Source organism: Theobroma cacao, chromosome 1, assembly GCF_053813885.1.
Source record: "Theobroma cacao isolate CCN51 chromosome 1, ASM5381388v1, whole genome shotgun sequence".
In the NCBI taxonomy this organism is placed as follows: domain Eukaryota; kingdom Viridiplantae; phylum Streptophyta; class Magnoliopsida; order Malvales; family Malvaceae; genus Theobroma; species Theobroma cacao.
In genome coordinates, this window is record NC_142639.1 from 15,414,348 (window position 1) to 15,436,072 (window position 21,725).

Here is a 21,725-nt window from a genome sequence, read left to right on the forward strand (position 1 = left end):
AACCATTATATTATGATCAAGGTGAAATGGAAAAGAAAAGAAGAAACCACAAAGATTAAAACACGTCAGCATATCCACGTGTCTGAACTTAGCAGAATTAGAAAAAATACCCGGGAATTTGATTAGACAAGAACCGCCGATCTCCAGGCACCCGGAAATCCAACGGTTCTCAGAAAGTCTGTCAAGCACTTGCTTGGAAGCATTGGAATTAAAAAAAAAAAAAGAGCACACCGGCACTTGCTTCCCGCCCCTAAAAGTGTATTACTACTTATTCAGTTGACAAAAATCGCAAAAGTAGAAACCGATTGGAAGCAAAAAAAGATGTGCGGAAGAGCTCGTTGTACTCTTCGCGCCGATGACATCCCCAGAGCTTCCCATCGCAACGACGGCCCCGTCCGCCACGTTCACATGGACCGGTAAGATTAATCTGTTCGACTTTTTTTTTTTATCCTCCCTAGTTGCCGTGCGTGTATTTATTTATTTGTTTATTTTTGCTGATTTTGGATTTTGATTTTAAAACCATATAGGTACCGTCCATCGTATAACGTTGGCCCGGGAATGAATTTGCCGGTTGTTCGACGGGACGATGGATCTAATGGCGACGGAGGAGTTGTTCTTCACTGCATGAAATGGGGATTAATTCCTAGTTTTACTAAGAAAACCGATAAGCCTGACTTTTACAAGATGGTAATCTCCTGATTAATTCCGTTTTGAATCTGTTGGCAGCATTCTTGTTATTTAGGCTTTGTTTTGTTTTGTTGTTTTTGTTTTTGCTATTTACTTTTTACACACATAAGTAAAAAACAAATAATGCATTTCTATTTAATACTAGCAAATAATATATCCGAGGAATTAAATTTGAAATTGCACTTTTAGAAATGAGAAAACACATGCTTTACTTTCATGTGAAAATGAAACAATTATGTTTTGAAAGTAATGCTTTATTTTAGCAATCTATTCTTTTTTGATCAAATATGATTTTGATTTGTAGGTTTTGCTTTTACATTTTAGTAACTTTGAAGAAGTAAATAACAAATAGTTAAAACAAGTAACAAAAGTAAACCAAACAAAGCCTTAGAGGCATGTTAGCAAAATCTTTAGTTGCTTATTTACATTATAGAGTTATTACTGTAGCTTCTTATTTCATTTTGCTTGTAAAATCCCGTCATATCTCCAAATTTTTTGTGGCTTAAATTTAAAATCTGTATTTATATACCTTCTGTATATGCATTTCGAGGAGACTGAATATCTAATGTTGTAAAACTACTTGATGTAACATGGATTACAAATTCACAGTTCAATGCTCGGTCTGAGTCAGTATGTGAAAAGGCTTCTTTTCGGCGTCTACTCCCTAAAAGCCGGTGCCTAGTAGCAGTTGAAGGGTATGGATGGTACATTGATCTATTTACTAAAAATTACATATTCTCTCTGGTTCTCTGCACCTATTCTTATGCTTTATGAAATCAAATTTCAAAGCCCTCTGATTTGTTTATGAAGATGCTATAGCTGAAGCCTGCTACCGCAACCAGTGTTGAAGCAATATTTCTGTGGAGTGCACCAACACTCAAATTGAGAATAATGACCTATCTTGAAGCATTGCATGTCTGTTTCTTTTGATGTCTTCTGTTGGCTTATGGATAAGAGCAAACTGCAGGTTCACTAACCTTGTTAGAAATTTTGTTAATTGGTTCTGGTGGTTGTTTTCTAGCCTGAGAATATCTTAGTTTTATTTGAATTTTTGCCTCTTGTAAGACAATATAAATCAAAACTTATTTCAATAGGAAACTGGACCTTCCAGGTTGACTATATCCTGTTGCTGGTTGTGTCCTTTTTTTTTGGTAGACTGTTTGTGCCTTATTCAAGTTTGATTTACAAATCTCTTCCTGAACTTTTATTTGTGCTGTTTTTGTCATCATTTTGTAGAAGTTTCTGCCCTCATATTTGTATAGGTTTCCTTACTACAGGCGCTTACCATTTGATTGTGTCATTTATCTCCACAAGCATTGTTTGTATATTCAGATTCTATGAGTGGAAGAAAGATGGCTCGAAAAAGCAGCCTTACTACATTCATTTCAAAGATGGTAGGCCTCTAGTGTTTGCTGCTCTTTATGACTGTTGGGAGAATTCAGAAGGTGAAGTGCTCTTTTAAATGCCTTTGGAATTAAATTTAGGCCGTTTGCTTTCAGTATCTGATTTTTCTTTCCCCATTTGGTTAACTTGGTAATAATTTTGTTGGCCCTCTGCTTTATTCATTCACTTCAGACAATTATTTATATTTGTGTTGTACCACATTTAGATTTTCTTTGGGTCAAAATTTGTTCTTTGATGACATAAGATACCTCTTCTTCTAGGATACAAGCTGTAATCATTTTTTTTCATTATTATTCATTTAAGTCGATTACAGTGGTGTATTTGTTCTTGCAGGTGAGAAACTTTACACCTTCACGATACTTACAACTGCCTCCTCATCAGCTTTTCTGTGGCTGCATGGTAAGTCATGCTTCTTTGAATTTGTTTTGTGCTTACTAAGGTTATGGGCCTAAACAGAGTACAATAGTGCATTCTGATCCATGTGCCAACTCCTTGTAATGAGAAAACCCTTAGTTTGTTGATTTTGTTTGTTTGTTTCAGAATATAATAATGTTCCTAAAGCCTGATGGTTACAGGCTTTGTTTCATTTGAACGAGATCAACAGTCCACTTTTATAAATAAAATTTAAGACACATGGTTGTGGCATAGTGAACTTTGAAGTCAAATAAAGGTGAATAAAGAAAAGGGGAAAAGGAGTAACTGGTTGATAACCAAAGCATCTCTGGCTTTTACTCAATTTTTTCCAAACCAATATATAAACATCAATGTAGATCTTAATGTAAAGGGGTTCTTGTGGAAGAGGAACCGTTAAGGGGTTCTTGTGGAAGAGGAACCGTTAGGGTTGCTTCCAGAAGAGGTAGTGTTGGGGGTCCTTCTGGAAAAGGTAAAGTTAGGGTTTCTTTCCGAAAGAGGTAGTGTTGGGAGTTATTCTGAAAGGGGTAGTATTGGAGTCCTTTCGGAAGGGCAAAGGCTGCATCGTAAACAAGTGAAACAGGATGTACAAATATCCATGAATTACAAATTCTTTCAAGTATTGCTAACATATTCAGTTAATGTTTCTTTGTAGACAGGATGCCGGTAATTTTGGGTGACAAGGAATCAACAGATACATGGCTAAATGGTACTAAAATTGATACGCTGCTTAAGCCATATGAAAATCCAGATTTGGTAAGAGCTTTATTATCAATGTGAGAAATTACCAGGATACATCTGCCTTTTACATATCTTGAATGATAACGAGGTTCTAATTGATTTTCTTGGATGCTAAAATTTATCTTTCAGGTTTGGTATCCAGTGACCTCTGCAATTGGTAAGCTGTCTTTTGAAGGACCAGAGTGTGTCAAGGAGGTAGGGCAAATAGGATATTATGTAATGTAGTATCTTATTCTAGCAGATTCTGCTAGTCCAGATTCTAGGTCTAGATACACCATATATAGGGAATTTTCTGAATCTCCTTGGTCGCAGGGATCGTGTTCAACAGTAGGGAAGGTTTAGCCAGTAACTTTGCATCTGTCGTGATTCCTTACTTTGTTTGATTAACTGGTTCTGCTTAGCTTGGTTGAGAAATTACTTTACTTGAGTGAAAAAATTTTCCAAAGTTGCATTCCGGGGTAACTCCTCATTTTGGGTTTAATTCCAAAGAATCCAATAATTACTTCTTCAACTGTGTTGGTAGGTACCATTGAAGACACAGGAAAAGAATCCGATTTCAAAGTTTTTCTCAACAAGGGAGGTTAAGAGGGAACAAGAATCAAACATGGAGAAAAGTTTGTGTGATGAATCTGTCCAAACAAATTTGCTGAAGAACTTGAAGGAGGAGCCGAATAGTCCAGAAGACAAAGAAATTCCATCCTTGGCTTCAAAGGAGGACAACGATTCAAAATCTAGTGTTCTTGTCCCAACTTGTGAGGACGTCAGGAAGTGCCAAACAAAGAGGGACTACGAGGAGTTTTCAGCTGATACAAAGCCAGCTAAAGATGAAATTGAAGTAAGTCCTGCCAGGAAAAAGGGAAACATCAAGGGTGTTGCTGGTAAGCAACCAACGCTATTTGCGTACTTTGGCAAAAGATAGTTTGTTCCACTGCAATGCATTTGCTTGGGTCAAGGAACAGGTTCACTGTATGGAAACTGCATGTTTATGAGACAGTGCAGGTTGTATTTTGGAGGCCGGGTGGGATCTACATGTAGGATTTTGTGGCAAATACTGGTCTGCATTTTGGAATTGTAGTTTAGATCTCTTTGGGTGGCACATTTTGAACTCCTTGTTTGGTGGGAAGAGACTCGGTTGTACTTGTATGGATTTAGGATCCATGTATATGATTATGAATAGTTCCTTTCAAAAGAAAACAGAACCTTACTAACTTCCTTCTCAGATTTTTCATGTGAGAATTATCTTATACATTGAACAGTTTGCTGGGGACAATCCTGCTTGAAATAACTTATCATTACTGGTAACATTCTTTATCTCTCTATCTTCATTTCTGGGATTACAATTAACTCAGGTAATCTGTCCAAAACAATCAACACGTTGATAACATCTAAGCTGATCAAACATTCAAAAGTAATACAAGAATGTCTCCAGGTGGATTAGTATCGAAGTTCCTCAAGCTATTTTGAAAGGATTAGTAATCTTTTAATTCACCAGTGTCTGTTCCGTTTGTACGGACAACATAACTAGTACAAATCCTCAGTATCTTCCGCACATCCACATTATTTTTCATCAAAGCAAGTTTTTGTTCAATATAATTGTCAACCTAACGCTTAACCTTGCTGACTGAACCTAATGCTTAACCCTGCTGACTGAAGGTTCCACCTAATTAGCCTAATTGTTCCTTCAGGAGAAGAAGATTAAGATTGCTCAACAATGAGAAGTCCTACCAGTATTCAACAAAATTAAAGAACTACATTCCAAGCCTTGATATTGGATACACTTTTGAAAGATCCCATAGCAGTGGACTAAAAGTATTTGGCAGCAGCTCCTTAGCAGGGCAGTGATCAATTCAGCAGCTAAAGAATTACATGTTTCAGTAGTGCGAAACCAAATGTATTTAGCTGTTGTAAAAATCAAAATTAGCAGGGTCTAATGACATTCACAACAAAGTGCATCACATTTCATTTTGGATGGAAAAGATGGAAACTATTGGCAAGTTAACTAAGTTTTCAAGGCTTACAAGTACTTTAACATTATACACTAGTTTCATCAGGAGTTGGCTTTTAATTCAAATATGCAATAAAACCTTAAAATTCTTCTACATTTCCATCACAGAAATCGAAAACACTTTTCTTCTGACAATCCTAGAGTTCAATGATAGGATTTTATAGCATTTCTCTATATAAAGTCATTAAAACAAAAGAAAAAACAGAGCATTGTATTAGTAACATCTAATATCTCAGATATAACTGCCAAGATTTATATATCTGAATGTACTACAAAATAATACCATAACATAAACAAGAACAAAATTTTTTTTTTACTAAATTCACTACAAAAGTGCACACTAAAAACTACCTTGAATTATCATTTCTTACTCACTCTCCTTGTGGCACAAGGAATCAATACATTCCTCTGCTGTTATTCAGAATCGACCCGAGAGTCCCCAACACCGCAAAAGCCAGAAGTGGACTAACATCCAAGGTATCGAAAATGGGCGGAATTATATTCCTAAACAGATTCAAATAAGGATCACAAAGATCCCTAATAGCTGAAAGTGGCTGCCTGTCCCAAGGGATGTTAGGGAACCAACTGAGTAAAACCCTAACCATCAAAACCCCACTGTATATATCAAGCCACTTTGCTAAACCCGCGGCCACCACCGTCAACGGCGTGTTCAGGTATCCGCTCGGGCGGTCCTTTAAGGAAGCGAAGAAGAGCGGTCCCACAGTGGAAAAAGCGTTAGGGTTCTGGGAGATTGTTTTGAGAGCAAAATTTTGGACCATCTTGGTGAAGATAATGGTGGCGGAGAGGGCTATGGAGAAAAGGGTTTTGAGGGTTCGAGTTGAATCCTTGAGTCGGGACTGAGCCGGGATTTGGGGTGGTCTGCAGGGTATCGTTCGGGAAGGAGAGACGGAAGCTAAAAGGGTAAACTTGGGGTGTTTTTGGTTGGGGTTTGAGGGTTTAATGGGGAGAGAGAGGGCAAGGGAGTTGGTTTTGGAGGTGAAGATTGGGGAAATAGGGTTTCGTGGAGGGAGGTAATTTGAAGCTCGGAGAAGGAGGGTCTGGCTGAGTAACGACATGCTTGGAAATTTTTGTTTAGTTTTCTTTTTCTTTTTTTTTTCTCGGGAAACAAACGTAAAGAGAGAGACGGGTTTGAGGTTACGATGGAGAAAAGTGGATTAACTACCGGAGAGCTACGTTATCCATATGTACTGAGTCGACTCTCGAGTTAGGAAGCTTCGGTTTTCCATTATACTTACTTGGATAATAGGACTGGCATAAACAGGAAACTCAAAAACTCACAAGCCCATTAACAATAGAAGCCCAAAGAGATAAGGCCCAGTTGGGACAGAGTATTGTATTTTCAAGCATATGAGGTGAGGAACAGTGAGTACTTAGTAATGATTAATTGAAAATGATGTAGATGTTTAATATTGCCTACTTTCTTATACAAACGAAATTAAGTGACTTGGTTAATACCATTTTAAAAAGTACTCTGTCATTGGAAGGGAAAAATCAAATTATTATGCATTTTGTATTAAATGAGATAATTAAAAGTCACGTTTACATAATTTTGTTTAAGTCGGTAAAATATGAATGATAATCAATACTAACAGATATCCTTGGTTGTACGTGGAATTAACTTGTTAGATGATGAGAACTTGCATTCTGGCGCTGCAGCCTCATTATTTCCAGTTGAAGCTGTAGGTTTTTATAGCCAAGAGGGGTTGGCCCCGGCAAAGGAGCAAAGTCCAGTGTGGTACCTAGTAATGAGATGAGCTAGCCTCCTGACAGCTAGCTCACAATTCTTTTCAGGTAAAATCCAACCTATCTTTTGAGCTCCACCATCGTTTTAGCCTGAATTGCTCAATCAACATACATACATTAAATTTGAAAGAGGACCAAAAACCAAAACAGTGAGAGGGAGGAAGAATTTTCAGTTTCTGTGTAAAGCATATTGGAAGAATCTTCAATCTTCAGCACCATAATTTAGTCAATATTGGCAACATTAGATTTACTTGTTACCGGATAATATAAAGAGAGGTCATGTAGCTTAAGTACATCATTAACAGAAGAAAAGAAAACTAAAACCAAAGGAAAAAAAAAAAAAAAAAAGGGAAAGTATCCAAATTATATCAACATAAGGGAAATAATTGAGGGCGTAAGAAGGGCAAGTACATATAATAAGCCTGTATCCACTTTCCCTTGGGCGTGATTTCCACGATGATCTTCTTCAGCATTCTCAGAGGACCTACCATGACCCCCCATTGAACAACTGGACGTGACCCTAGGCAGAACCCTCGCCGCTTAGCCTTATTCCCCAGCCGTATGGTGCTTCCCCTCCTCCTCCGCAGCCGCCTCCGCCCCGGGCACCACCCAACCAGCACTGTTGAATTTGGAAACATTGATATGGTCATGGAACCTCTCTTCAGCATCCTTAAAAATGGTTGTGCTAAGTGTTTAGTCAATTTGCATCTTAATTCTTATATAGTGACTGTAAAGATAGAGCGAGGTTTTGTTAATCATGAAGGTCATAATGGCAGCAATTATAACAATCATGATGCTCAGGGCCTGATGCTAAAGAGAGTTGAATAAAAAATTGTCTTCAGGAAGGATTTCATTCTATTCTTTTTCTTTTGAGGCTTGTGGTAGTCATGATTAGAACAGATGGGGGTTCCTCATCTAGCTTCAAATAAGTTCAAAGAAAACTAGTAGGTGAGAGGTATCAATCACCAAGGAATCCAATTATGCCTCATCACACGTTTGTCCAGGGAAAAAGAAGGAAAGGGCCTCCCAATAGTTTTTATTCTTTAGTTTCCTTTTTGTTGTACTTCCACTTATTCCATCATTCTGTTTCCAGTTAATGTTTGTAAATTCACTGCAACTTTATCACTTCTTCTAGCTGGGCTTCTTCCTTGGGGAGTGGGCTTTAAATGATTATGGATCACCACAGCAGCTAACTATCTGATCCTGTTGCCAGTGCCTAACTGTACTTTTGAAACCCATACACAGTGTTCGCCCGGACTTGTTCATTTGCTGGACCCTTGAACAGTTGAACTCTACTTGGGTTATTTTCTTGTCACTAGATTTTCATATTGACCGGAGAAAATTAAGATGAGAACATCTGGGAAATTGCCAAACACGCTCAGGAGAGAAACTTACTTCGTTCTCAACCTTTCAAGAAATTTAATTTCATGGACAAGCTATGAAAATCTTAGTTTTATATGCACAAAACATGTTATGACACAGATCAACAATGACAATTTGATTTGATAAAATTTATTCAAAAGGAAACAAGGCCCTCACCTCCGTTTGTTAATTTTGTTTGATAATACAGATACTCCACACAAATAGATGGCAGGGCTGGGCCTGGGAGCCTGATAAATACAGTATCAGACTTCAGGTTGGCAAGTGCTGCCTCAGCTCTCTCTGAGAGGAGTTTATTGACCAACAACTCATATCCATTAGAGACTGTGCCTTAATCTATAAATTTGTTTTGTGGATATGGGGTAGTAATATAATTCTGGATTTTCATTTTTTCCAAGTGTACTGCAAAACAGGGCGTACGGAAAAGATTTTCCTCCATTTCACACCTTTCAGAAACATGGCTTTCACTTGATGCCTGCCCTTGAGAAACACACCCACATATAATTTATACAGCGAGGATACCAAATGCTTTCCAACTAGCAAATTTATAGACATAGAATCATATAAAGCCTATCTCTGTTTTCGTTTTCTCCCAGTCCCCAAAAAGAAATTTATCTTGAGTGAAAGTGGAGAAGCGTTGTTTGATGTGACATGTTTGTTTGTATTCATTCAGTTTGAGCACTTTCTGTGGAAAAATCCGGTAGAAAATTGCTGTGACTTTTCCTGGAATGGAATCACCATGTACCTTTTGTTAATAGTCATATTGATCATCAATTCATCATCAAGGAGTACTAACTAGTAAACATTCATTGGGGGCCTTGGCTTGCTTGGGCAATAAATAGTCAAATTTCAAGTACCAACTCACCCCTGTTGAGAAAACGCTAGAAGGCTTTTCAAGCATGTTTAAAGCGAGTAACTATCATTCAAACCCTTTGGAAAAAAGCACTTAAAACACACTACAAAGCCTATCCACGGAAAGGCTCATTGGCCATCCATTCAAAAAGAGTGTAAAGTTTTATGGGCTCAAAAGAATTTGTCAGCAGGCAATTACCCACTCTTCATGCTTTCTTTCTTAAATCCCTTGGATTAATTTAGATAAAAGAAAAGGAAAAGAATGACAATTCACTCTGCCTGGTTATTGGCATGATTGGTTTCCTACCATTTTCTAACTCTCAAATACGATAGGAAATAAGATAAAGAAAAGAAGAGTACCGTAAGCCCAAAACAGCAGATATGGGAAGGCAAACTTTTTTCTTATCATATCTCAATATATATATATCTGTCAGAAGGATCCGATTCAGCAGCTGAAACAGTAACAAATTCTATAGGAATAAATGCCAAACATACCACCCATACTTGTCTGCATGCAATGAAACTCCTCTTAGCTCTCTATTCTAGCTTAGACCTACTCATACTCATCCAAAACCCTACGACATCCACCTATAGCAGCACCTATATTCCAGTAAAATATAAAATAAACTGAAGAAAGTAGCATATGAGTCGTTCAGGGAGCTTTTGGATGATCATCAACCGCCTCTGCAGTGCCATTATTGCTGTTGGTGTAGTTCTTTGAGGCCGGGTACTTGATAGCATTAAGTTCAACTTTGCGCAGAGCAGCTTTCGCCAGATCAATGCCACAGATATCAGAGAGCCTGACAAGGTAGAGTAGAACATCAGAAAGCTCTTCACCAAGGTGCACTTTCTCCTCTTCTTTCCAATCAGGCAGTCCTTTTGGGACCTCTCCTTTCCACTGAAATATCTCAGAGAGTTCTCCCACTTCACCCACCTATACGATTCATCACAAATATCCAAAAATACAAAAGTTACTCTCTACCAGGGTCAGCCGTTTCAATGAACAAGAATCATTAGTCTTTTGGAGCATGTTTAATTGCTATCGGTTTATGAATATGATAGGAAAAGTAAGAGCAAGAAAAAGGTCATTATTTCGTGGGATTCACAACAAAAAAGGGCAAGCCTATTTGCACTTTGCAGAGACAGTTGGTCAAGTTTGACCCTGTGCGAGACAACATTCACATACCAAGTTAAAAAGCGAAAACCCTAACTTGGAAATCAAGAAAAGTACTAGCAATGAGGAGGAAACAGAAATGGCCCACTTGCGAAGTTGAATCCAAGTTTTGCGTTTTAAGGAGCACAGGATAACGATAAAGTAATTAATATTTCTTCTAATCCAACTGGTTTAAGCTGTATTTTGTTTGGTCAAATCTCCGCAACATAGAAAATGGAAGACATTAGTACAACAACAAAAATAATATACTGGTAATATCTGACCTTCCATCTTTCTTGGGTCATAGAAATCATAGAGATAAATTATCAGGAAACTACCTAATATCCAGAGACAAAACTTTAAAAACCATAACAGAACGATAAGGAAAACCAGAGAAAAATATATAGACAGAAAGAGAAATCCTCATGATGTTTTTCTTGGGATAGACTATACAGAGATACACATACCAGGGCCAAAAGGAGATTTCTAGGGCTGTGAAACTGATCCCAGTCTCTTTCCTTGGCAAAGTTGGCCATTTTCTGCTTGAGAAGATCAAGACTCACACTTTGATCAACTTCCTGAACCCCGGTCATCTTTCTAGTACCTTTGTCTAGATGGACAGGGAAAAGATGCTAAGAGAGAAATGATCGATGGATGAAGATTGAGAAAGAGAGAAAGAGAGAGGAATAGAGAGACAACCATATATAAAAAAGAGGATGGGGAGAGACCAGAAAACAAAGGGATGTTCTATTGTGGAAAGTAGTAATTGAATTTAAGCCCTTACCTTGTCTGTACTCTTAATTTGGTAAATAGGCTGGTGTGCAGGTATATTTGTACTCATACAACGTACAAATACGGCTAATTAAGCAGGGTAGGAGACGCTACAGCTACATCCTTACAAGCTATTTACAGTCCATGATGCCACGTGTTAGTATCCCACATGGATTCTCGCCTCGATCCTTGGGCACCCTCGTGTCTTTGTAGGGACCACATGTTCTTTGTTGTTGTTCTTCTTCTTAGTTACTTTCATTGGCTTGTTTGCTTTGGCTGGAAACCGGCCTTCCCTTCCTTCTTGGCACTGGCAATCTCTGCGCCTCGCCAGCGCCAGGACCGGGGCCATGGGTCAAGAATAATCTCCTGGTGGAATTGGAGAATTGAATTTATTTCCTTTCGTTTCTGTTTAGCCTAATTAATAGAATAGAAAAAAAAGGAAAAATAACATAACATACCATAAAAATCCTCTAGCATTTAAGAATGTAATCCCAACAGGGGTGAGTGGGTGCCAGCTCCACCTCCTAATTTGCATTTACACCTAAGAATAAATGAGAAAGAATAACAATAGAATGGGAAGTACAACTGAGTTTACAGTTGAGCACAGGACAATTGCACTTAAAAATGTTTATTATATTTTAGTTATAATGGAAATCACTCTACTTAAAAATGCCCGGTGATTATGATGCCAATTAAGTTCACATAAGCTATTAATTGTTTTTATCCCCTTTTTTAAAAATCTGATTAATGCAAATTGTTTGTTTTTGTTTTACAAAATAATCAAGGGGAGCTTCTAATTAAACACCATGAATAAATTTCTGATTTTTGACAGTTTCCACATGCCAATATGTATAGTTATGACATTAATTATAATTCTGATTAAAAGAAAACATTTTTTGGCCTATTAGCTGGCAACCTGGTCACACTTCAATTGCAGTATGCGTTTCATAACTTGACAATTTGGCCTCATCACTTTCTTTTTATAAGTAATTTTGCCTCACTGTTGCTAGTGCCTAGAATGTTTGGTGAAACGAAAATTTAATTCCAAAATATAGAATAATTGTTTAATCATTTGCGGTTAGATTTATTCTATATGGAAGATAAGTTAGGAGAGCAAAGAGGATCTCACTAAGGCAGAATGAAGGCTACAAATAAGTGAAAGTTGACCCCAAAACTTAAAGCCAATATATATTCTGGACTGTTGTGTGCATTCACACTTAGTGATTTGCATTCTTATATATGGTTAAGGTGATTTTGAATCCTTATCATCAAAACTTATATTTGTTTGTGTTTAAAAAATTTTCCAGAAGGATGTTAGTAGGCCTGGCTTTCAAGTGTTGCACTTTAATGATGCCGTGAACTTGAGTTCATTAATTAAAAATATATGTGTCAATTAGTATAAAGTTAGAAGTAAGGTTCATTGTTTCATATATAGAATGCGAAAGGAGATAGATGATGCCTACTTTTTGGAGTTGTGATGATGCTAGGTTATGTCAGCCTCAAATTAAGAATCTCTCATCCAGAACAGACAAGCAAAAATCTGTGTATCTTCTGTTAAACTTGATTTACGTGACTTTATTTCTTTCGGTGACAACAGTTTAACCAAAAGTTTTGTTATCCTCATCGGACTTGGGACATTGCTTCACAAAAGTCTACGCCTTACTCAAGCTACAAGTAAAAGCTTCCGAGCAAGGTTCAATAGGTTACACCAAATCCACTCATGGAAAAGTCTAGTCTCCATCAGGAAACCACCATCTTAGAATTGAGAAACAGGTGATTTGTGGGTTTAATTTGTCTGCTATTTTTTGTCTTCTGGTGTGAAATGTTAAAGCTTGCGTCAGAAATTTGATGTATCATTTGCTTCAGACCCAGTTTTAATTTAATTCGTCTTTCAATAGTTTTAAACTCATTATCTGTTTGTATATTTGTGTTTGCATAGATTCGGTTGCTCCATATCTGCTTTATATATTGTTCAACTGAAGCCTCACTTGAGGCATGTCAATTTTGAATCAATATATGTACACTTCAGCTGTCTATTTTTTGGTGATTTAATTTCTTTATTAAACCATCCAAGTATAGCCCCTAATCCCTGAAAACAATTATAATTATTGCAAGCAATTATCAAGTTGTGTTTAGAATATTAAGCATGACACACATAGTTTTGAGATGGTAACCTCCTACTGGCCGATGTCCACAAATCTGGGCAGACACAACTGTGATTGGCCCTGCCTAACTTCTTGCCCCTTTTGTTTTTTTCTAGTTCAGCTGTCCATAAAATAGCCCAAGAGAATTTGTTTTTAGCAAAAGAACCAAAATTTTCTATTGGAGCAGCCTCAACAAGGTTCCAAACAATGCAGAGCTGGTTCCTTAAATAAACCAGGTTCCAGCCGAGATCAGCTTTTCTACCACCAATAAGGTTTGGAAGCTTGCAACCTTATAATATGCATACCTTTTCCTATACAATGCCTATTACTTACAATCAAATATGTGGGTTGTCCTATTTTTGAATTTGTATTGGTATATATGAATGATTTGTGGGTCTTAAGCAAGAACTCATTACTGATCTTAAGGATAGTCAACCTCTTGATCTTGAAAGGGATTGGCAGCACCAAGCAAAAAGACTCTATGATATGTAATTTTGCGTTTTAAGTAAGCATGAGTATATACGTTTCAAAAAAGAAAAAAAGTAAGCATGAGTATGCAAAGACATGCTCAAGTGAGCTTGAAAGTAGGACAAGTATACTTGAACTATGCTTGAGCTTGTAATTTTGGGATGTGTAGCAGCTTGAGTTAGGCTTGAGCAATGGTTAGACGGAATGAAATAAAAGGAAAGCAAAGATGCAGTGGGATTAGCGGAAACTGTGGTGCATTTGATGGCGCTTGGAAAATGTCAGCTATAAGGACAGGTGCTATGCTATGCCTATACCCAAGGCGGGAGAGGCGTGGACAGCATGCCGCGGCTGCTTTAGATAAATTAATTAATCAGCATAAAGCTACTGCCAATTTTTATTCTGGTAGATAAGTAAGGGAAAGATTTTGTCTAAGAAATCTAGATATCAATAACTAATCTTAGATCATCAATCTACAATATAATTTCTTTATCTTGGATTCATTTAAAACAACATTTTCTTCTGAATATCATATCTTTCTCAACAAGGAGACCAAGTTGCATACTAGAACCAATCAATCTCTCGCACTCATCTCATTTACCACTATTGTTTATTTGCCTAGTATCACGGGCGGTGCTACCTTAAAGAATAAAGATTAATATATATATATATATATTCATATATATTCATATCTACATAAAATCCTGATGCTTAGCAGTGATAAAACCAGGTTCTAGAAATATTCTAAAGCAAACCCAAATTTTCAAAATATTTGGTTTGATCCAACGGATAAAGATTCTTGGATTCTTGGATTTTCATGCTAAGAAGAGATACTGTTAAATTGCCTGAATCAAACATGTTAGTATGACAACAAATAAATTTATTGAGGAAATATATTTTGTCAACAAGCAGCAAAATAATATACAAAAATAAAAAAATATAAAAATTTACGTGATTTGAGCTTACTTTTACTTTCATAGACATTAGTGATGAGAAAATTTCATTATAAATAACAAGATGAAATTAAAAAACAACAAGTTTTGATATCTAAACTTACTTGGCCAGCTATACACCTTCAACATGAGAGCAATGGCTCTTCAAACTACCTAAACTCTCTCGACTCTTTTTCTAACTTTGTTTGGCCGTAAAGAACCTGAATGACAAAAGCTCACATTTTACCTTTACAGTTAACCTTTTTTTGCACTTCCAAAACAAGGCATAAATAAACAAGAAACATGATGGGCAAAGAAAGGTACGTAGAGGTAAAAAGGTCAAGCGAATGCAAAACAAGTAAAAAACCATGGCAAGGAAAGTCAAAGGGGTGAGCAACAAAAAGGGGGCGAGCGGACATGGGTCTGGCTTTGGCTTTGAATCTTCAGTCTTTCACCCAACAAATTTCCATTTTGTCTTAAAATTCTTCGGGCCAAACTTATATTGAGTTTCTCAAAATCGAAATGCTTCTGCCACAAGTGCTTCTTAGGGCATTCACTGATTGCAAATACCAACCAAGTCCCAGCAATGCTTGAACTTTAAGTAGGGATAATCTCTGTTAACATGTCCGCGAGATTCTCCTCCATTTGATTGGTTTTAGTATGCAATTTGGTGGGTTATGTTCTCTTGTTGACAAAGATATGATATCTGACACAATGTCAGATCTTAAACAAAGTAGTATCCGACACCAATGTGTTTGGTTTTAGTAAAGTCCAAGAAACTTTACTGATCACAATGTCATCAAGCCAAACATGATCTTAAACAAAGTAATATCTGACGTCAATATGTCTTTGGTTTGCTCATAAAACTTTGATTTTTGGTTAAATGAATACGACTTTAACTATCGTAAAACAAACTAGCAGAAATCTGCTGGAAACCCAAATTGCATACCAAACCTTTTAACCATATAGCTTCCTTCACTCCTTTCGCGGTCGCTCTATATTTTGCCTCAAATCCCAGATAAGGCCATATTAGATGGTATCATAGCCTTCCAACTAACAGCTGTTCGAAAAGTCGTATAAGAAAATAAATAAAAAGGCTTTAAACGTGCTGTAACATAATATTTTTAAAAAATTGTTGTCTATATTATCCAGATTTGCAGATAAGGACTGTTCAAAATATAACAACCTTATTTTAGAATTCTATTAAAAAGTGAAGTTCTATTTTAGAAGTGTTTCTCTTTTATAATCATGTCGGTGTGCTTCAGTAGTTGTTTTTGTTAAAAAAACACAAAAAATATTTATTTATTTCAAGAGTTGTCTTAAACATTTAATAAACGTATCTGAATAATATTAACTAATGTGAGGCTCCAATAAACCCACGTATTATAAGTTATCTAACAATAGCACTTCCGAAGGAGTGAAGACATACTATGTCAAAGATATCCTCCGATCCAATTCCCCAGCATAATCAGAGTCTAGAAAACCATTGACACTACTAGAACAGTCACTCCAATCATACACCAAACACAGATCCTCAGTACCTCTCAGATACCTGGGATCCATTTCACGGCGTACAAGTGTTCAGAATAAGTCACACATACTGGCTCACTACATTGACTACATGTGAAATGTCTACCTGAATGCAAACCATGGCATAAAACCACACTCCCAATTGCACTCGAGTGAAAGGTGTGAGACGTCTGCTGCTCTTCCTCATTAGACTATGGTGACAACTAGGTTAAAATCCTAAAGTGCGTTGCTAAAGGAGTACTCACAGATTTAGCCCCATCCATGCCAAAGCGTTCAAAAACCGCTTTCAATAAAAGTTTCTTAACTAAGCAATGCTTTACAATCTCTATGAATACATCCATATCTAATAATTTTTTAGTAGCCCTCAAAACCTTCATCTCAAACTCACCACTCAATTGTGATTTTTAATTTTTGATTTTGTGCACGTTCTTGACAGCGATCAACATAAAACAACAAATAAATAAATGAACCATTCGACGTGACCACAATTAATCCTAAAATTATCAAGTCGCATATTCCATTACATAAGTGATTGTTTAAATCTATATAAAGGTTTGTCGCAACAAGCAAATGTGATATTCTTTAACAAGAACTATGAAACCTAAGGATGTAAATAGATAGGATATCTGTTATATATTTTGAGGTACTCTAAATCAAAGTCTATTGTTTGATAGGGCACACAAACCTATAAATACTCGATGAAAATTTTAAATTGTTGCTCGAACTTATACTTGAATATCTTAGACACTATATGTCAAATACCTATACCTGTTAAATACTCGATTTAAATACATTTAAAATTAATTTTTATGTATATTATTTATGAAAATAAAATTAATAAATTAAAGTTATAAAAAAATTAAATTTTAATATTATATTTAGAACAATTAATGAATTTTAATAAATATTACAGTAATTATAAGAAATTTATAAACAAAAAATATATAAAAAAACTAAAAATATTAAAAACTATTAATTATAATTAGGTTCGGTTAGTGAGTATTCTAAGACCACTACTCAACCCTGTTGAAACTTGTGATAGGTAATAATTTTAATATTCAAAACTTAATTATAAGATACTTGATCTTACTTAATCGGGTCAAGTAATACAAGGTACCCAATTGTAAGGTACCTAACAACATTTCTAGTGAAACCTTCTAGCTGACACATATTGATCATTTTGTCAAGCTCACTGAACAGGAAAGCTATTTTCAAATCAAGCTGCTCAAATTCTAAGTCAAACATGACCGCAATGGCAAGCAACACAAATGGAGCTCTGCATCATAAATTGGAGAGCAAACCCATTTTAGTTAATCCACTCCTTTTGACTAAAGCCCTTAACAACCAATGGTGCCTTGAATCTACCTGCCGCAACCCTTGCGATGCATTCTTTTGTCTAAAGGGGCCATTTGCAACGAACAGTGGTTTGGCTACGTACTTTGCGGTTTGACTAACCCCCAAGTGTGGTTCTTGTGAAGAGATTCCATCTCTTCACTCATAGCAACTGCCCACTGTGTTGACTTATCACATCTGATATATCTTTTGTAACTCTAAGGTTTTATAAAAGGGCGGAGTTAGTTAATTTTTATTAATCGTTTTATAAAGATCGAGTTTTACTTGAAAAGTATCTATTTCTTCAAGATTGAGTTTAGGATGTTTTGATTAATATTACTTTTGTTCATGATTTGAAATATTAGCTCAAGTGTAGGAAAATTATTTAGATGATTTGCATCTTTTCTTTTAAAAAAGTTGTCAATTGTTTTTAACTTACTCGTATTTTAATCAAATCTGAAATTTTTTTTGAAAAGTGTTTTTATTGAACCTCTAATTGACTAAAAACTTCTAACCTTGATATGGGTGTGAAAACTTATACAATTACACGGAAAAAACCACTTGCAAAACTTGATGGTTGCTCAAAGAGAACAAAAAGGCCCAACAACAAAATAAAGGCAGCACATGAGACCACTAATATAAAAAAACCTAAGATCATATCCTAATCAATGTGTAGCCAACATTTAATATTTTCATTTTATTTCTATTTAAACTTTAAGTACTAAATATAAAACTATAATGCATAAAGTATAAATAGTTAAATACGATCTATATGATTTCACAAAATAATTAAATATATAAATAGTTAAATAATATAAATAGAAAGAAGATGATAAAAATTTTTTTACCTTCTCTTAATTTCACACAATGGTAATAAATGGTCTCTGTCATTCCTTATTCAAGTTTAGAAGCCCATAAATCTCTTTTGAGGAAAAAGTGTACTTTAATGATGTGTTACAGAGAAAAGATTAAAGTAAAAACAAAAGTACAAAAGAGAAGAGAAAGAGAAAAAGAAAAAGGGAGAAAGAGGCGTGAAGAAACTTAAATTAAGATATAAAGTTACGTAGGGTTTATGAAATTATTTTATTATTTTTATTAATATTAAATAAAAAAAATTATTTTCAGGAAGCTATTAAAAATATATATATTAAATAAAAAATTCCATAAATTTTTTAAAGAATCATTAAAAAATATATAATAAATAAAAATTTCAAAATTTTAAAAGGCCATTAAAATATATATATAAATATATATAATAAAAAATTTTAGAAATTTTGGGGGGCTGCAGTACCTTCCACCCTTGGTTCTATACCAATGGACTCTATCACACTTAGTGATACAAATAATGAATGCTCTATAAATCAATTGGTTGGATTTATAGAGATATAGTATGTATTTTTAAGCATTTACAATTAACAAAAGGTATTTTTTATTTTCATAAGACTATAGATGTTGACAAGATGATTATACAATCCATGGAATGTTATATTCTTTACTAAATGAATTATAAAGTGTTATAATTATGAAATCTTTATTGCATCAAAGCATTATTCCTAAATTGTTCTTAGTCAATGTTATATCAAGAAATGAATATTGGTAAAACTTAAAGACCAACACATGTTTATGTTCCCCACTTATGAAGTGAGAAATTAATCTTTTAGGTTGAAATATAGGGTACTTGAACTAATATGTGGGTGCTTGTTATATGAACAAGTTTACTAAACATGACCCCATGAGAATTTCATATCGCTCAAGTGTTTATGGAATAAATTCTTATGTGAAATTTGTGTAAGTGATAATTCAACTTGAGATTATTAGGTTAACTTATGTATGGAATGTTATGCTTTGGTACTATCTGAAGTGGTACTAATCAAGGATGCTCAAAAGGATGGATATTGGGTATAGTATAAAACACATGAACTTGAAGGTAAATGAATAATCAATAGAGGATTTATCACCTCAAGTGAAACTATAAGGGGAATATTTCATTGCCTCTTGACAAGTAATAACTCATGAAAGCTCTTGGTCAAGGCAAGCAAAGATGTTAACCAAAGGGTTTGTCTATTCTCTAATAGTTAGTTTGATTACTAGATTCAAGTGTTAAAATGGTAAAGATAAAATAGAGTAGACGCTGCATTATACTTTATGTCTTGTTGAGACATTAGATGATGAATAGATATTAATTACATGGGAAGACTATGCATTGAAAGCTTGAATTAGACCATTATGGCTCTTTTTAACATTTGGTTAGTCATAATACATTGCTAGATGTCAGTATTGAAATATGAATTAATTAATCTGAAATTGATGATGGTTTCAATAGAGGTTGATTCATCTTATCTTATTTGCTTAGGATTATTATATTTTTGAAAATTCAGAATTTCATTAGTGGGAAAAAGTTCCTAGCAAAAACAAAGGGATTTTAAACCTATACGCTTCATAAACAAAAAATATTGGCTCAAAATCAACCTTTACTAGTACAAACAGTAAGCAAAATCATCCTTCACAAGTTCTCAATAGAATCCTATTTGCCTAGGATTATATATTATATTTATTTTCAATATGTTAAAACCCCAATAGGTCACATACATTAAAAAATAATAATTGAGAACGTAAAATAGGAAAATTAATTTAGACTTAATTGAAAGAAGTTAAGAACTTTAAGGACTTACTTAAATGGTTCAATTTAGTTAAAAGGCAATATTGCAATTAGCATAAAAGTTATACAAAACTTATTATGGTTTTTTTTTTTATAATTGGGGGAGGGGAGATTTGAACCCTACTCTTTATGTGGGATTATGCACCAACCAATGAGCCAAATGGTCGAGTGCACAAAACTTATTATGGTTAGGTTAATACAATTGCTTATAAATATAAGCTTGTGCAACACATTAGAGACACAACATTCACATTTGAAACCTTGGGAAATAAGATGAAAGAAATAAACAAAAGTTGTAAGCCTTGGATATTGGTTTTAGAGGAGAAACACTGAGTGTCGAATCCCTCTTTACCTATAGTTAGATATCTACTTTTTCTTCCATTTTCTTTCTTGCCAACTATTAGATTAGTAATTAGAATTAAACATGCACTTTTATTTCATGATTTGATTTTGAATGGATGCGAATGTGGATGATAATGGATTTAGACTCATTGGATGTGGATGTATATTTGGATGGTTAATTTTATGGTAATTTTGAAAGAAAGACTACGAGTCTTGCTGTTCTTTACATTTTTTCTAGGTTATAATATTCTCTTCTTATTTTACTCCTCTCGAATGTAACTTGAGATTTCTTTATAAATTATGTAAAAGTTATATATTGTCTATTACCCACAAAGTGAACTGTGTCTGTGTTGCTACTTGGACACTGATCACTAGTGTGTCCATCTTTATGATATTCACACACTACAAAAAGACTCTGAACAAAATTAACGTTAAAAGAATCAAATTTTTTAGTTAGAGTAGCTACTTGTGTGGTTAATGTCGTGATTGCATCCACTTCGAGAACTCCAACTACTCTTTTATGTGTAGATCGCTCTAATGGCCACACCATCTTTACCAATGGGTCATATGCATCATCAATGGACTTTGCCATGAGAGCTGCTTCAATAGCAGCATCAATGGTGGTTCTTACTTGACTACTCAAACTGATGTAAAACGTTTGGACTTAAAGCCATTTTGGAAGACCATGATGAGGACATCGCCTAAGTAGGTCTTTATATCTCTCTCAAGCTTCGTACAACGACTTACCATCAAACTGTGTAATCAAAGTGATATCATTCCTCATCTTTGCAGTCTTTGCTAGAGGAAAGAATTTGGCAAGGAATTTCTAAGCAAGGTCATCCCAAGTTGTAATTGAGCCAGTAGGCAACGAGTTCAACCACACCTTCGCCTTGTCTCGTAACGAAAATGGAAACAGCCTCAAGCGAATTGCATCATTCGTGACCCCGTTGTGCTTAAATGTATCACATATTTCAAGGAAGTTTGAAATATGCGCGTTCGGATAATCATTTAGAAGACCTCCAAATTGAACTAATGTCTAGATCATAATGATGATGGCTGGTTTATTCTTGAAATTATTTGCTTGAATGGTTGGCTTTATGATGCTTGATGGAATACCTTGGACTAACGGAGCAACATAGTCTCTTAACGAACG

The 21,725-nt window shown here is 35.3% G+C and overlaps 4 protein-coding genes and 1 non-coding gene across 6 annotated transcripts; 2 read left to right on the forward strand and 3 right to left on the reverse strand.

The window, feature by feature from the left end:
• The first annotated feature begins 215 nt into the window (after positions 1-215).
• LOC18612644 (embryonic stem cell-specific 5-hydroxymethylcytosine-binding protein) lies at positions 216-4,451 on the forward strand. The gene is made up of 8 exons (XM_007049549.3): positions 216-416; positions 528-687; positions 1,297-1,382; positions 2,020-2,132; positions 2,425-2,490; positions 3,158-3,258; positions 3,373-3,438; positions 3,767-4,451. Exons 1-8 carry the CDS (start codon positions 322-324, stop codon positions 4,160-4,162), a joined length of 1,083 nt encoding a protein of 360 aa, XP_007049611.3. The 5' UTR covers positions 216-321; the 3' UTR covers positions 4,163-4,451.
• Positions 4,452-4,701: 250 nt separating this feature from the next.
• Positions 4,702-6,451, reverse strand: YLMG1-1 (YGGT family protein). Of its 2 annotated transcripts, none has more exons than XM_018118911.2 (2): positions 5,600-6,451; positions 4,702-5,142 (listed from the first exon to the last, which is right to left on the reverse strand). In XM_018118911.2, the coding sequence occupies exon 1, from the start codon at positions 6,322-6,324 to the stop codon at positions 5,644-5,646; it is 681 nt and encodes a 226-aa protein (XP_017974400.2). In that variant the 5' UTR covers positions 6,325-6,451; the 3' UTR covers positions 4,702-5,142; positions 5,600-5,643. The 2 variants fall into 2 exon arrangements, with proteins under 2 accessions (XP_017974400.2, XP_007049612.3); XM_007049550.3 differs by having other exon boundaries at positions 4,702-5,097; positions 5,600-6,450.
• Positions 6,452-7,217: 766 nt separating this feature from the next.
• LOC18612646 (uncharacterized) lies at positions 7,218-8,143 on the reverse strand. Its single transcript, XM_018119059.2, has one exon. It carries the CDS (start codon positions 7,678-7,680, stop codon positions 7,381-7,383), a length of 300 nt encoding a protein of 99 aa, XP_017974548.1. The 5' UTR covers positions 7,681-8,143; the 3' UTR covers positions 7,218-7,380.
• Positions 8,144-9,626: 1,483 nt separating this feature from the next.
• Positions 9,627-11,167, reverse strand: LOC18612647 (uncharacterized). Its single transcript, XM_018119008.2, has 2 exons — positions 10,865-11,167; positions 9,627-10,178 (listed from the first exon to the last, which is right to left on the reverse strand). Exons 1-2 carry the CDS (start codon positions 10,988-10,990, stop codon positions 9,897-9,899), a joined length of 408 nt encoding a protein of 135 aa, XP_017974497.2. The 5' UTR covers positions 10,991-11,167; the 3' UTR covers positions 9,627-9,896.
• A 10,085-nt stretch (positions 11,168-21,252) lies between these two features.
• Positions 21,253-21,359, forward strand: LOC148764574 (small nucleolar RNA R71). The gene has a single exon (XR_016024313.1). It is a non-coding gene; the product is annotated as a small nucleolar RNA R71 (small nucleolar RNA).
• Positions 21,360-21,725: the final 366 nt, after the last annotated feature.